The sequence below is a fragment of the Silurus aristotelis genome (genome assembly GCF_946808225.1).
Source record: "Silurus aristotelis genome assembly, chromosome: 8".
Classification (NCBI taxonomy): Eukaryota; Metazoa; Chordata; class Actinopteri; order Siluriformes; family Siluridae; genus Silurus; species Silurus aristotelis.
Genome location: NC_139581.1, coordinates 13,153,166 through 13,166,606, shown reverse-complemented (window position 1 = coordinate 13,166,606; position 13,441 = coordinate 13,153,166). Strand labels below are relative to the sequence as shown.

General features: G+C 33.3%; 2 protein-coding genes across 2 annotated transcripts; both read left to right on the top strand.

Moving 5' to 3' along the window:
* Positions 1–1,984: 1,984 nt before the first annotated feature.
* On the top strand, positions 1,985–2,990 carry LOC310729867 (olfactory receptor 52K2-like; the record flags this gene model as incomplete). Its single annotated transcript, XM_083548462.1, has 1 exon — positions 1,985–2,990. The coding sequence occupies exon 1, from the start codon at positions 2,043–2,045 to the stop codon at positions 2,988–2,990; it is 948 nt and encodes a 315-aa protein (XP_083404588.1). The 5' UTR covers positions 1,985–2,042.
* A 6,419-nt stretch (positions 2,991–9,409) lies between these two features.
* On the top strand, positions 9,410–10,354 carry LOC310729869 (olfactory receptor 52K1-like; the record flags this gene model as incomplete). The annotated part of the gene is made up of 1 exon (XM_083548464.1): positions 9,410–10,354. The coding sequence occupies one exon, from the start codon at positions 9,410–9,412 to the stop codon at positions 10,352–10,354; it is 945 nt and encodes a 314-aa protein (XP_083404590.1).
* Between the last annotated feature and the right edge of the window lie 3,087 nt (positions 10,355–13,441).

Here is a 13,441-nt window from a genome sequence, read left to right as displayed (position 1 = left end):
AAAAATATTACGTGCAAGCTACGGGAGTGCCTATTCTTGTTTAATATGTTTGTTCATGTATCTTTTTCAAAATAAGTTTAACATTCTAAATCAGTTTAAAGGTCCTGTGTCTTTCAGTGGCAGACCTACCAGGATAGCTGTACAATAGTTCAGTCTTGAAATGAAAAGGGATTGAACAAGCACCTGAGTGGCCTGTGTGGAAAGGAAAAGATGAAGTTACCTTTAAAATCAACCAGAACGAATAAGATTAGCAATGTGAGAAGAACAGGAGAGTTGATTGTCCATGGTTCCCTGCAGTAACTAAAAGTCAGATCAGAGAGTTGTCTTTGGGGATTTCATGATCTTGATGTTTAGATAAATCACCTGAGATGATTGCTGGGATTAAACTTTAGCTGATACGCTGCCATCCATGGTTGATTTCTACTGTCTATATTTTTGGAGAATTCCTGGCCATGCTGCTGTCTATCTGCTATTTTAAAAGCTGGTGCACTAGAGAGAACAGCTTCTTTTCTATGATTTCAAAGTTAGGTGGTTTCCAGTCTATTTTATCTTTGTAGGCAAGCAGTGAAGGGAGCATAGCAATATGATGTTCTGAGATCAGTTATGGATAAGTTGCTTACTGTAGGTGCAATGGTACAACAGCAACTAGTTTTAATAATCCAGTCCTGAAATTACAATTGTTAAAAATTGAAAATCAGTATGAGCAAGTCAGTTTAGCAATATAATGGAAGTTAGACAATTAACTGTCAATTTACCCCAATTTTGTTGCATTGACAGAATCTGAAGAGATCTAAGAGATGCCCAGGAAGATCATAAGATCCTGACATGGTATTACATCACTTTAAATAACCAGTAATTCAGTTTTCCTGTCATAGTTTGACATGCATTGCCATTGTGAAAGCATAGCCTTTGAATACAACCTAAATGTGTTTTATTAACAGAATATTTGTATTACAGTTCAACAATTTAAGTTGCTTAATTTTAACATTGTTTTAGCAGCATTTTACACATGCAAAAACATGCAAAAAAGAAGATTGTATGGCACATGTTTGGATGTACACAAATAAAATTATTATTATGAAGGTATGCCGCTACAATTTAGCAACAACAATACAACCAAAAAAATTAAACATTTACTGTCAGGTAAAATCTACTCTAAAACTGAATTGCGCCTTCCTAGTTGTAATTACACTATGTATATTTGTATTTGGTTTATTAATAAACTGCTAATATAATTTGCTTGTTATTTGGAGATTATGATTTTTTTGGTTAAAATCTGAAGAAGACTTCCAATACGCAGTGAAATCTGAAATGTACAGATTGAATTAATCTCTTTGTTTACAAGGTAATATATGTATTTACATTTTTTATTTTTTATTTTTTACATTTTTTTTAATGTATTTAGCTGAGCTTTAATCACTGCTTAATTCTGTGCAAATGTCCTTTATTTTTACTGCTGTCTCAATGAACTCCATACTTTAATGGATTTTAGATTTCAGAGGATACTTGTCCCAAAAGAATATTTGTGTGGGAGGGTAAGCATGGATCAACCTGTTACCTCACATGATTCTAAAGAATAGAAGAAGTATAGACCCACCTGGGGCCATAGGAATAGTATATAAAGCCAAGACTTAAATGTTTTTTAGGTGTCCAGAACAAAATCATACATGTGTTAACTAATTAAAAGACAAGAATTTCTATTCATTGATAGTAGAAAAAGTAATATATCACAGATTGTTTTGTTATCTTTGTACAGATTCAATTTGTGCTAAATTCTTTTTTTATTTTTAAAAAAAGTGTTTTTGATTCTCTTAAGAACTGAATTATCTTCAAAAAATCTTTTAAAAATGCATTAATATATAATTTAGAATACAACATTTTATGATAATGGTGATTCCCTAAAGGTACTGGTACAGCTTGAAAGTTATTTCTAATAATAAGAAACATAACCGTTACCAGAATTTTATTTGGAAATCTACAATTTGTTATCCACTCAGACGTTCATACCTTTATGTATAATTTGGCAGATCTGAAATCTTAAAATGATGTTAACTCTTGTTCAGAATATTTCATTTAGAACATTTACACTTACTGGTTTTCATGATTTAGGGGAATGGCGAGCCATTCTATCCATTCCCTACCTTCTTTTATTTTTATTGTCTTCTGTATCAAACATTACACTCATATATTTAATTATATCTCAGAGGGCTCTTCACTCTCCAATGTGTATTCTAATTGGTCTTTTGGCAGTTGTTGACCTCGCTTTGCCAATATTTTTTGTGCCTCATATGTTGCTAAATTTCATATTTAACTGGAAAGAAATTTCACTTGTAGGTTGTTTGTTGCAAATGTTTTGCATTCACTGGTTTGGTATATTTCAATATACTGTACTGCTTTGGATGGCTCTGGATCGTTTTTTTGCTATATGCAAACCACTTAATTATCACAAATACATGAAAATGACCAATTTTCTAAAATTCATAATTTTTCCAGTTGTCAGAAATATAATCTTAATTACCACAATGGTCTCTTGGGCTGGGAAATTGACTTTTTGTTCAACAAATGAAATAAAGCATTGTTTTTGTGAACACACGGCATTGGTTCAGCTGGCATGTGGAGATATCTCTATTAGCAATGCATTCGGGCTTTCTGTTATCTTTCTAACAATGACTGCTGATTTTATTTTAATTACAATATCATATGTGATAATACTTTCTTCTGTTCTGAGATCTGGCAAAATCTGCTTTAAAGCTCTTAACACCTGCATTACTCATTTAATTGTCTTTACAGTTAGTCTGACATTTGTTTTATTTGCTTTTTCGTCATACAGAATAAGCAACAACTTTTCTCCCTCCAGCCGTGTCTTCCTGAGTACAATGTATTTGCTTTTTCCAAGCTGTTTTAATCCAATTATTTATGGTGTACGGACCAAAGAAATAAGAGAACAATTTTTGAAAATTATTAAACATGTCAAGGTCTTTCCAAAGTAATCAAATATGCATATTGTCTCACATTATATACATACCATTACAAAATCACGTTACTTTATAATAAAACAAAATGATATAGTTTTGCAATTATATAACTACATTGCAATTTTAAAGTGTAGATTGAAATAAAAATTGTAATTGATTAATAAAAAAATATTCATTTAATGGCTATGATAAGTGAATTGATTGTAATGCTTTTGGAGAGGAGTGAAAGGAACTTTAACTGTTATCGCTGCTCTGGTTGACCATGAATTTGCTTTTGTAGCCTTCCCATCTTCTAGCTAGTTCTCCTCTTTTTCATGACAACTACTAACTGGTAAGTCTAACATGCACTATATCTTATAAGCTGTCATTTCTTTAAAACCATAAAACAGTTAATATGTGCTCTCTTCTGTATATGTGAGCTCACATGATCACGCAAATGAGGATGGGTTCCCCTTTTAAATCTGGTTCCTCTCAAGGTTTCTTCCTCATAACATCTAAAGGAGTTTTTTTCCTTGCCACAGTCGCCACGGCTTGCTCATCAGGGACAAATTCACATAATTTACCTTAACTGTTGATTTGTGTAAAGCTGCTTTGAGACAATGTCTGTTGTGAAAAGCGCTATACAAATAAACTTGACTTGACTTGACTTGACAGATGGAAAAGAAAGGCTACTAATGGTGCGATTATACTCTCTTGTATTTTATTTCACAGAATGAAAGTAAGAATTGGTATTGGTATTGGTATTTTGATTATTCAACCCTGTGATCTGTCAAAGAACATTTGAATGATTTATCATCTCTTTGCACAAGATGATGTAATAATACCTTTTTTTCACCTTTGGGTTCAGTAATAGCTGCACTGACATGGCAAGGCCAGTTATTTTGTTTTGTTATAAATTCAATAAATTTAGTTTTGAGGTCAAACATTTAATATGAGTAAATTCTTACTTTCATTCTAAATCTAGAGATGTGTTAACCAAATTATAAAATAGTTCTATATTATTTATAGCATAATTTTTTTTTTATATCAATGAGTGGGTTTGAACAGAATGTGCCTTGTTCTATGTTGTTTAGCATGGCAAGATACATATCAAATATCTTTAGAAGCTACATACATCTACTAAGGAATTTAAGAGGTTATTGTTCAATGTACAGGAAACAGTTTGTTACACCATACAATGAAATTCTTATGCTGTGAATCCACCGAGCAATCAGTTGTTAATTATGAACACAGACATTAATAAATATATAAATTGATAATAGAGTTATATTGCAAATGCAATAAACAGAAGTGTGTGCATGTAAAAAGTGTGCCTGTGCAATGTAGACATCATACTAAGAGATGTACAAAGTCTGCAAAGTTTGATTCAGTCCGTGTTGGTGATTCCATTTTACAGGGGGTATACATGTGTGCAAAATGTGCAGAGATAATCTGCAGTCAATGTTGATATAAACTTTTTGTGTGTTTGTGTGTTTGTGTGTGTGTTTGCGTGTGTGTGTGTGTGTGTGTGTGTGTGTGTGTGCGTGCGTGCGTGCGTGCGTGCGTGCATGCGTGTGTGTGTGTGTGTGTGTGTGTGTGTGTGTGTGTGTGTGAGTATGTGTCTGTGTGTCAATGTCTGTGTGACACCTGTATTAGACACCTCTCAGGCACAGAGTGTAATCTGTGTCTGCAGTGATTAAGGGAAGACTCAGTATTTGGGTGCCATTCACAGGCTTAATGATTTCTGTTGGTTAACTCCAAATGAGTCTGTGAATGCTGAGTCAGTGTGTTTCCCTGGTTCTTCCCCAGTAGTCTGTGATGTTTTGTAATACTTGCCACATGCTTCAGGTGTCAGCAGTATTGCAATGACACCCCAGTCTTCAGCATTCCCTCTCAGCAATTCTAATGACTTTTTACAGAAAATGCCTGGCCTTCTTGTAGTCACTAGCATTATCTGTGGCAAATGCAGCTCATAAAAAAATATTACGTGCCAGCTAAGGGATTGCCTATTCTTGTTTATTATGTTTGTTCATGTATCTTTTAGATAGAGCAGCCGTGGGATGGTATGTTAGAACCTTAATCAGTTCAAAATAAGTTTATCATTCTAAATCAGTTCTGAGGTCCTGTGTCTTTCAGTGGCAGACCTACCAGGATAGCTGTACAATAGTTCAGTCTTGAAATGAAAAGGGATTGAACAAGCACCTGAGTGGCCTGTGTGGAAAGGAAAAGATGAAGTTGCCTTTAAAATCAACCAGAACAAATTAGATTAGCAATGAGAAAGGAACAGGAGAGTTGCTTGTCCATGGTTCCCTGCAGTAACTTAAAGTCAGATCAGAGAGTTGTCTTTGGGGATTTCATGATCTTGATGTTTAGATAAATCACCTGAGATGATTGCTGGGATTAAACTTTAGCTTATACGCTGCCATCCATGGTTGATTTCTACTGTCTATATTTTTGGAGAATTCCTGGCCATGCTGCTGTCCATCTGCTATTTTAAAAGCTGGTGCACTAGAGAGAACAGCTTCTTTTCTATGATTTCAAAGTTAGGTGGTTTCTAGTCTATTTTATCCTTGTAGGCAAGCAGTGAAGGGAGCATAGCAATATGATGTTCTGAGATCAGTTATGGATAAGTTGCTTACTGTTGGTGAAATGGTACAACAGCAACTAGTTTTAATAATCCAGTCCTGAAATTACAATTGTTGAAAATAGGAAATCAGTATGAGCAAGTAAGTTTAGCAATATAATGGAAGTTAGACAATTAACTGTCAATTTACCCTAATTTTGTTGCATTGACAGAATATGAAGAGATCTAAGAGATGCCCAGGAAGATCATAAGATCCTGACATGGTATTACATCACTTTAAATAAACAGTAATTCAGTTTTCCTGTCATAGTTTGACATGCATTGCCATTGTGAAAGCATAGCCTTTGAATACAACCTAAATGTGTTTTATTAACAGAATATTTTTATTACAGTTCTACAATTTAAGTTGCTTAATTTTAACATTGTTTTAGCAGCATTTTACACATGCAAAAACATGCAAAAAAGAAGATTGTATGGCACATGTTTGGATGTACACAAAAAAAAAATTATTATTATGAAGGTATGCCGCTACAATTTAGCAACAACAATACAACCAAAAAAATTAAACAATCACTGTCAGGTAAAATCTACTCTAAAACTGAATTGAGACTTCCTAGTTGTAATTACACTATGTATATTTGTATTTGGTTTATTAATAAACTGTTAATATAATTGCTTGTTATTTGGAGATTATGATTTTTTTTGGCAAAAAATTCGCACTTAAATTTACAGCTTGACTAAATCTCTTTGTTTACAAGGTAATATATGTATTTTTGTATGTTCTAAGATCTGGCAAAACCTGCTTTAAAGCTCTTTAAACCTGCATTACTCATTTAATTGTCTTTGCAGTTAGTCTGACTTTTGTTTTATTTGTTTTTTCGTCATACAGAATAAGAAACTTTTCTCCCTCCAGCCGTGTCTTCCTGAGTACAATGTATTTGCTTTTTCCAAGCTGTTTTAATCCAATTATTTATGGTGTACTAACCAAAGAAATAAGAGAACAGTTTTTGAAAATTATTAAACATGTCAAGGTCTTTCCAAAGTAATCAAATATGCATATTGTCTCACATTATATACATACCATTACAAAAATCACTTTACTTTATAATAAAACAAAATGATATAGTTTTGCAATTATATAACTACATTGCAATTTTAAAGTGTAGATTGAAATGAAAATTGTAATTGATTAATAAAAAATATTCATTTAATGGCTGTGATAAGTGAATTGATTGTAATGCTTTTGGAGAGGAGTGAAAGGAACTTTAACTGTTATCGCTGTTCTGGTTGATCATGAATTTGCTTTTGTAGCCTTTCCATGTCTAACATGCACTATATCTTATAAGCTGTCATTCCGTTAAAACCTTAAAACAGATAATATGTGCTCTCTTCTGTATATGTGAGCTCACAGATGGAAAAAATGGCTATGAATGGTGCAATTATACTCTCTTGAACTCCTTTCCACAGTGTACATTGGTATTTTGATTATTCAATCCTGTGATCTGTCAAAGAAAATTTGATTGATTTATCATCTGTTAGCACAAGATGAGGTAATAGTGCAGCTATTACTAAACCCAAAGGTGAAAAATTTATTGACATGGCAAGGCCAGTTATTTTGTTTTGTTTTAAATTCAATAAATTTAATTTTGAGGTCAAACATTCAATATGAGTAAATTCTTACTTTCATTCTAGATCTAGAGATGTGTTAACCAAATTAGAAAATAGTTCTATATTATTAATAGCATAATTTATTTTTATATCAGTGAGTGGGTGTGAACAAAATGTGCCTTGTTCTATGTTGTTTAGCATGGCAAGATGTATCAAATATCTTCAGAAGATACATACATTCACTAAGGAATTTAAGAGGTTATTGTTCAATTTACAGGAAACTGTTACACCAATCAATAATCTTCTCCCGCTTATCCGTAATTCGGGTCGCGGGGGCAGCAGTCTAAGCAGGCCCCCGCCTTCGACTGCTGCCCAATCCTCACAGCACCGTCCCTTACGGTCCCTCCTGCAGGTGGTGAGCCCACGGGAAGGTGGCCCCACGTCACGGACCTTGATATTTCCCTCGTAAGGGACCCCCGGAGCATAGAGGGTTAAAGGCCTTGCTCAAGGGCCCAAGAGTGGCAGCTTGGCGATACCGGGGCTTGAACCCCAGACCTTCCGATCGGCAACCCAGCGCCTTAACCGCTGGAGCCACCACTCCCCCTGTTTGTTACACCATACAATGAAATTCTTATGCTGTGAATCCACCTAGCAATCAGTTGTTAATTATGAACACAGACATTGATAAATATATAAATTGATAATAGAGTTATATTGCAAATGCAATAAACAGAATTGTCTGTGCAATGTAGACATCATACTAAGAGATGTACAAAGTCTGCAAAGTTTGATTCAGTCCGTGTTGGTGATTCCATTTTACAGGGGGTATACATGTGTGCAAAATGTGCAGAGATAATCTGCAGTCAATATTGATATTGAATTTTTGTGTGTTTGTGTGTGTGTTTGCGTGTGTGTGTGTGTGTGTGTGTGTGTCTGTGTGTCAATGTCTGTGTGCCTGTGTGACACCTGTATTAGAGACCTTTCAGGCACAGAGGGTAATCTGTGTCTGCAGTGATTAAGGGAAGACTCAGTATTTGGGTGCCATTCACAAGCCTAATGATTTCTGTTGGTTAATTTCAGAAAGGTCCACAAATGCAAATGAGTCTGTGAATGGTGAGTCAGTGTGTTTCCCTGGTTTCCCTGGTTTCCCTGGTTTCTCCTAAATGTGTTTTATTAACAGAATATTTGTATTACAGTTCAACAATTTAAGTTGCTTAATTTTAACATTGTTTCAGCAGCATTTTACACATCCATTAACATGCAAAAAAGAAGTTTGTATGGCACATGTTTGGATGTACACAAATAAAATTATTATTATGAAGTATGCCGCTACAATTTAGCAACAACAATACAACCAAAAAAATTAAACATTCACTGTCAGGTAAAATCTACTCTAAAACTGAATTGAGCCTCCTAGTTGTAATTACACTATGTATATTTGTATTTGGTTTATTAATAAACTGTTAATATAATTTGCTTGTTATTTGGAGATTATGATTTTTTTTGGCAAAATCTGAAGAAGACTTCCAATACGCAGTGAAATCTGAAATGTACAGATTAAATTAATCTCTTTGTTTACAAGGTAATATATGTATTCACATTTTTTTTGTACATTTTCTTTTATGTATTTAGCTGAGCTTTAATCACTGCTTAATTCTGTGAAAATGTCCTCTATTTTTACTGCTGTCTCAATGAACTCCATACTTTAATGGATTTTAGATTTCAGAGGATAATTGTCCCAAAAGAATATTTGTGTGGGAGGGTAAGCATGGATCAACCTGTTACCTCACATGATTCTAAAGAAAGAATAGACCCACCTGGGGCCATAGGAATAGTATTTAAAGCCAAGACTTAAATGTTTTTTGAAGTGTCCAGAACAAAATCATACATGTGTTAACTAATTAAAAGACAAGAATTTCTATTCATTGATAGTAGAAAAAGTAATATATCACAGATTGTTTTGTTATCTTTGTACAGATTTAATTTGTGCTAAATTCTTTTTTTATTTAAAAAAAAAGTGTTTTTGATTCCCTTAAGAACTGAATTATCTTCAAAAAATCTTTTAATAATGCATTAATATAGAATTTAGAATACAACATTTTATGATAATGGTGATTCCCTAAAGGTACTGGTACAGCTTGAAAGTTATTTCTAATAATAAGAAACATAACCGTTACCAGAATTTTATTTGGAAACCTGCAATTTGTTATCCACTCAGACGTTCATACCTTTATGTATAATTTGGCAGATCTGAAATCTTAAAATGATGTTAACTCTTGTTCAGAATATTTCATTTAAAACATTTACACTTACTGGTTTTAATGATTTAGGGGAATGGCGAGCCATTCTATCCATTCCCTACCTTCTTTTATTTTTATTGTCTTCTGTATCAAACATTACACTCATATATTTAATTATATCTCAGAGGGCTCTTCACTCTCCAATGTGTATTCTAATTGGTCTTTTGGCAGTTGTTGACCTCGCTTTGCCAATATTTTTTGTGCCTCATATGTTGCTAAATTTCATATTTAACTGGAATGAAATTTCACTTGTAGGCTGTTTGGTGCAAATGTTTTGCATTCACTGGTTTGGTATATTTCAATATACTATATTGCTTGGGATGGCTCTGGATCGTTTTTTTGCTATATGCAAACCTCTCAATTACCACAAATACATGAAAATGAAAAATTTTCTAAAATTCATAATTTTTCCAGCTATCAGAAATTTAATCTTAATTACCACAATGGTGTCTTGGGCTGGGAAATTGACTTATTGTTCAACAAATGAAATAAATCATTGTTTTTGTGAACACACTGCATTGGTTCAGCTGGCATGTGAAGATATTTCCATTAACAGTGCAATAGGGTTTTCTACAATTTTTTTATCAAGGACCACTGATTTTATTTTAATTACAATATCATATGTGATTATACTTTTTTCTGTTCTAAGATCTGGCAAAATCTGCTTTAAAGCTCTTAACACCTGCATTACTCATTTAATTGTCTTTTCAGTTAGTCTGACATTTGTTTTATTTGTTTTTTCGTCATACAGAATAAGAAACTTTTCTCCCTCCAGCCGTGTCTTCCTGAGTACAATGTATTTGCTTTTTCCAAGCTGTTTTAATCCAATTATTTATGGTATACGAACCAAAGAAATAAGAGAACAGTTTTTAAAAATTATTAAACATGTCAAGGTCTTTCCAAAGTAGTCAAATATGCATATTGTCTCACATTATATACATACCATTACAAAAATCAAGTTACTTTATAATAAAACAAAATGATATAGTTTTGCAGTTATATAACTACATTGCAATTTTAAAGTGTAGATTGAAATTAAAATTGTAATTGATTAATAAAAAAAATATTCATTTATTGGCTGTGATAAATGAATTGATTGTAATGCTTTTGGAGAGGAGTGAAAGGAACTTTAACTGTTATGGCTGTTCTGGTTGACCATGAATTTGCTTTTGTAGCCTTCCCATCTTCTAGCTAGTTCTCCTCTTTTTCATGACAACTACTAACTGGTAAGTCTAACATGCACTATATCTTATAAGCTGTCATTTCTTTAAAACCATAAAACAGTTAATATGTGCTCTCTTCTGTATATGTGAGCTCACAGATGGAAAAGAAAGGCCACTAATGGTGCAATTATACTCTCTTGTATTTTATTTCACAGAATGAAAGTAAGAATTGGTATTGGTATTGGTATTTTGATTATTCAACCCTGTGATCTGTCAAAGAACATTTGAATGATTTTGAGTTATTTTGTTTTTTTTATAAATTCAATAAATTTAGTTTTGAGGTCAAACATTTAATATGAGTAAATTCTTACTTTCATTCTAGATCTAGAGATGTGTTAACCAAATTAGAAAATAGTTCTATATTATTTATAGCATAATTATTTTTATTTTTTATATCAATGAGTGGGTTTGAACAGAATGTGCCTTGTTCTATGTTGTTTAGCATGGCAAGATACATATCAAATATCTTCAGAAGATACATACATTCACTAAGGAATTTAAGAGGTTATTGTTCAATGTACAGGAAACAGTTTGTTACACCATACAATTAAATTCTTACGCTGTGAATCCACCGAGCAATCAGTTGTTAATTATGAACACAGACATTGCTAAATATATAAATTGATATTAGAGTTATATTGCGAATGCAATAAACAGAAGTGTGTGCATGTTAAAAGTGTGCGTGTGCAATGTAGACATTATACTAAGAGATGTACAAAGTCTGCAAAGTTTGATTCAGTCCGTGTTGGTGATTCCATTTTACAGGGGGTATACATGTGTGCAAAATGTGCAGAGATAATCTGCAGTCAATGTTGATATTGCATTTTTGTGTGTTTGTGTGTGTGTTTGCGTGTGTGTGTCTGTGTGTCTGTGTGTCAATGTCTGTGTGCCTGTGTGACACCTGTATTAGAGACCTTTCAGGCACAGAGTGAATCTGTGTTTGCAGTGATTAAGGGAAGACTCAGTATTTTGGTGCCATTTTACAACGCTAATGATTTCTGTTGGTTAATTTCAGAAAGGTCCACAAATGCAAATGAGTCTGTGAATGGTGAATCAGTGTGTTTCCCTGGTTCTTCCCCAGTAGTCTGTGATGTTTTGTAATACTAGCCACATGCTTCAGGTGTCAGCAGTATTGCAATGACACCCCAGTCTTCAGCATTCCCTCTCAGCAATCCTAATGACTTTTTACAGAAAATGCCTGGCTTTCTTGTAGTCACTGGCATTATCTGTGGCAAATGCAGCTCATAAAAAAATATATATATATATATTACGTGCAAGCTAAGGGAGTGCCTATTCTTGTTTAATATGTTTGTTCATGTATCTTTTAGATAGAGCAGCAGTGGGGTGATATGTTAGAACCTTAATCAGTTCAAAATAAGTTTATCATTCTAAATCAGTTCTGAGGTCCTGTGTCTTTCAGTGGCAGACCTACCAGGATAGCTGTACAATAGTTCAGTCTTGAAATGAAAAGGGATTGAACAAGCACCTGAGTGGCCTGTGTGGAAAGGAAAAGATGAAGTTGCCTTTAAAATCAACCAGAACAAATTAGATTAGCAATGAGAAAGGATCAGGAGAGTTGCTTGTCCATGGTTCCCTGCAGTAACTAAAAGTCAGATCAGAGAGTTGTCTTTGGGGATTTCATGATCGTGATGTTTAGATAAATCACCTGATTTGAGATGATTGCTGGAATTAAACTTTAGCTGATACGCTGCCATCCATGGTTGATTTCTACTGTCTATATTTTTGGAGAATTCCTGTCCATGCTGCTGTCCATCTGCTATTTTAAAAGCTGGTGCACTAGAGAGAACAGCTTCTCTGATTTTAAAGTTAGGTGGTTTCTAGTCTATTTTTATCTTTGTAGGCAAGCAGTGAAGGGAGCATAGCAATATGATGTTCTGGGATCAGTTATAGATAAGTTGCTTACTGTAGGTGAAATGGTACAACAGCAACTAGTTTTAATAATCCAGTCCTGAAATTACAATTGTTGAAAATTGGAAATCAGTATGAGCAAGTCAGTTCAGCAATATAATGGAAGTTAGACAGTCAATTTACCCCAATTTTGTTGCATTGACAGAATATGAAGAGATCTAAGAGATGCCCAGGAAGATCATAAGATCCTGACATGGTATTACATCACTTTAAATAAACAGTAATTCAGTTTTCCTGTCATAGTTTGACATGCATTGCCATTGTGAAAGCATAGCCTTTGAATACAACCTAAATGTGTTTTATTAACAGAATATTTTTATTACAGTTCAACAATTTAAGTTGCTTAATTTTAACATTGTTTTAGCAGCATTTTACACATGCAAAAACATGCAAAAAAGAAGATTGTATGGCACATGTTTGGATGTACACAAATAAAATTATTATTATAAAGGTATGCCGCTACAATTTAGCAACAACAATACAACCAAAAAAATTAAACATTCACTGTCAGGTAAAATCTACTTTATGACTGAATTGAGCCTTTCTAGTTGTAATTACACTATGTATATTTGTATTTGGTTTATTAATAAACTGCTAATATCATTTGTCTGTTATTTGGAGATTATGATTTTCTTGGCAAAATCTAAAGAAGACTTCCAATATGCAGTGAAATCTGAAATGTACAGACTGAATTAATCTCTTTGTTTATAAGGTAATATATGTATTAAAATTTATTATTTTTTTTTTTTTACATAAATTTTATATATTTAGCTGAGCTTTAATCACTGCTTAATTCTATGAAAATGTCCTCTATTTTTACTGCTGTCTCAATGAACTCCATAC